The sequence below is a fragment of the Miscanthus floridulus genome, chromosome 8, assembly GCF_019320115.1.
Source record: "Miscanthus floridulus cultivar M001 chromosome 8, ASM1932011v1, whole genome shotgun sequence".
NCBI lineage: Eukaryota > Viridiplantae > Streptophyta > Magnoliopsida > Poales > Poaceae > Miscanthus > Miscanthus floridulus.
Window position 1 is genome coordinate 62,888,453 of NC_089587.1, and position 2,905 is coordinate 62,891,357.

The 2,905-nt window shown below is 54.4% G+C and overlaps 1 protein-coding gene across 1 annotated transcript; it reads right to left on the minus strand.

The window, feature by feature from the left end:
* Positions 1-1,976: 1,976 nt before the first annotated feature.
* LOC136469211 (uncharacterized) lies at positions 1,977-2,282 on the minus strand. Its single transcript, XM_066467499.1, has one exon. It carries the CDS (start codon positions 2,280-2,282, stop codon positions 1,977-1,979), a length of 306 nt encoding a protein of 101 aa, XP_066323596.1.
* Between the last annotated feature and the right edge of the window lie 623 nt (positions 2,283-2,905).

The following is a 2,905-nucleotide window of genomic DNA, read 5'->3' on the forward strand; positions in this document are numbered from 1 at the left end:
CGAGCGCCGGCTTGGTATCTGGGTCGGAGCCCTCGAGCGCTGGCTTGGCATTGGGGTGTGTCTAGATCAGTCCTTCTAGGACGTGGGTGGACGGCTCATGGAGATCGTTGATGAAGATCCCGCTTGGAGACGGATCCCGCCTGGCGGCCAATTTTACGAGAAAATCAGCGGCATCGTTGTCCTTTCGGGGGACATGATGCAGCTCAATCCCCTAGAATATGTCCTCGAGCTTACGCACCTCCTGGTAGTCTACTGCCATGAGGGGGTTTTTGCAGGAGGACTCCTTCATGACTTGGTCAACGACCAACTCCGAGTTGCCACGGACGTAGTCATGTGGCGTCGAGCTCGATGGTGATGCGCAGCCCGTTGATGAGGGCCTCATATTCCGTGGCATTGTTTGAGGCCGAGAAATGGAGGCAAATGGCATAGCGGAACCTGCTCCCATCCGAGGAGATCAGAACCACTCCAGCCCCCGAGCTAGACACCATTATGGACCCATCAAAGTACATTGTCCAGTACTCATGGGTGACGTCTAGGGTCGATAGCTGGACCTTCGTCCATTTGGTGACAAAATCCACGAGAGCCTGAGATTTAATAGTGGTACGGGGGATATACCTGATGTCGTGGCCCATGAGTTTGAGTGCCCACTTGGACATCCGTTCCGCAGTGTCATGATTGCGGACGATGTCCCTGAGCGGGTATGAAGTGATGACTGCGACTTCATGGTCGGTGAAGTAGTGCAGGAGCTTTCGTGTCACCATTAGCATGGCGTATAGGAGTTTCTACACCTGGGGGTACCTAACCTTGGGGTCGGTGAGTACCTCCCCAATGAAGTATACAGGTTGCTAGACCTTAAGGTGGTGTCCTGGCTCCTCCCTTTTGACGACCAGGGCGGCGCTCACCACATGATTGCTTGCTGCGATGTAGAGGAGGAGGGGTTCTCCCTGTTCGGGAGCGACGAGGATTGGGGCCAACGTCAATGACGCTTTGAGGCTCTCCTGAGCTTCCTCGGTCCAGATGAAGGTGTCCGTCTTTTTGAGGAGCTTGTAGAGTGGCATTCCCCGTTCACCGAGCTGGGAGATGAATCGGCTCAGGGTGGCCAGACAGCCAGTGAGCCTTTGTATGCCCTTGACATTGTGTATAGGGCCCATGTTGGAGATGGCCGTGATATTTTTAGGGTTGGCCTCGATGCCGTGCTCAGACACAATGTATCCAAGCAGCTTCCCCTTCGAAACCCCGAAAACACATTTCTTGGGACTCAATCTGATGTTGAACCTTCTGAGGTTTGCGAACATTACGGCCAAGTTTGCGATCAGGTCATAAGCTTGAGCCGTTTTGACCACTATGTCATCAACATAGACGGCGATTGTTAGTTTTAGCCACTCAGCTTGATCAGGCTAATCGAACGGGTGGATTTGGTTGGCGAAGCATTGCTGCATGCACCTTTGGTAGGTGGCGCCAGCGTTCTTCAGACCGAAAGGCATGGTTACGTAACAGTACGAACAATACGGGGTGATGAATGAGGTTGCAAGTTGATCAGACTCTTTCATCACAATCTGGTGATAGCCTAAATAGGCATCTAGAAAGAAGAGGATCTCACATCCTGAGGTGGAGTCAACTATCTGGTCTATGCGTGGCAAAGAAAAGTGATCCTTTGGACACGCTTTGTTGAGGCCAGTATAATCAACGCACATTCTCCATTTCCCGGTCTTCTTTTTAATAAGAATAGGATTGGTAAGCCAGTCAGAGTGGAATACCTCTCTGATGAATCCGGCTGCCAGGAGTTTGGCGATCTCTTCACCTATGGCCCTGCGCCTCTCATTGTTGAAGCGACACAGGCGTTGCTTAGCGGGCTTCGAGCCCGGGATGAGGCGCAGTGTGTGCTCGGCGACGCCCCGTAGTATGCTCGGCATGTCAGATGGCTTCCATGCAAAGACATCACGATTAGCGCATAGGAAGTCGATGAGCTCGCATTCCTATTTGGCTGGGAGCTGGGTCCCGATCTGCACTGTCTTGGTTGGGTCAGTAGGGTCCATCCCCGCCGCCTTGGTTTCCTTGAGTGGGCCAAATGCCATCAAGGAGGTTGGTTTGTTGTAGTCCGGGACTGCTAGGGTCGACGACACCCTAAGCTGCGGGAGCTCGGATGAGTTGATGACCGCGGTGGCGAGCTCAAAATGCTTGCGGTCGCATGTGAAGGCGTGCGAGAAGGAGCTGCCCATGGTGATGATTTCGTTTGGTCCCAACATCTTCAGCTTGAGGTAGGTGTAGTTGGGGATCACCATGAATTTGGCGTAGCATGGCCACCCCAAGATGGCGTGGTAGGACCCTGGGAAGTCCACCACTTCAAAGGTGAGGACCTACGAGCGGAAGTTGGCTCGATTGCCAAATGTGGCGGGCAGGTCGATCTGCCCGAGTGGGTATGCCTGCGCTCCCGGGATCATGCCGTGGAAGGGAGAGCCTGCTGGGTGGAGTTCTGATCGGGGGATGCGCATGGCATTGAGGGTGTCGACGTAGAGGATGTTGAGGCCACTGCCTCCGTCCATCAGCACCTTGGTGAGGCGCTTCTTGCAGACGATGGGGTCAACAACGAGCGGGTAGCATCCTGGTCTGGCGATGTGGGAGGGATGGTCCCTCTGATTGAAGGTGATCGGAGATTCCGACCAGCTAAGGAAGGAGGGGATGGCTGTCTCGGTGGCGCATGCCTCCCTGTAGCGTACCTTGTGCTGGCGCTTAGAGTAGATGGCGTCGGATCCCTCGAAGATCATGATGCATTCCTCAGGGTCGGGGAAGCTATCCCTGTCCTTGCCCACCGCACCTCCTTTCTTGGCTGTCGTCTCCTTCTTTTGGCCCACCGGCCTGTCGTAGAAAATGTTTGAGGAGCTCGCAGTCCTTGTAGAGGTGTTTG

Coding starts and splice junctions, on each gene's coding strand:
- LOC136469211 (XM_066467499.1), bottom strand. CDS start 2,282: ATGGTGATCCCCAACTACACCTACCTCAAGCTGAAGATGTTGGGACCA.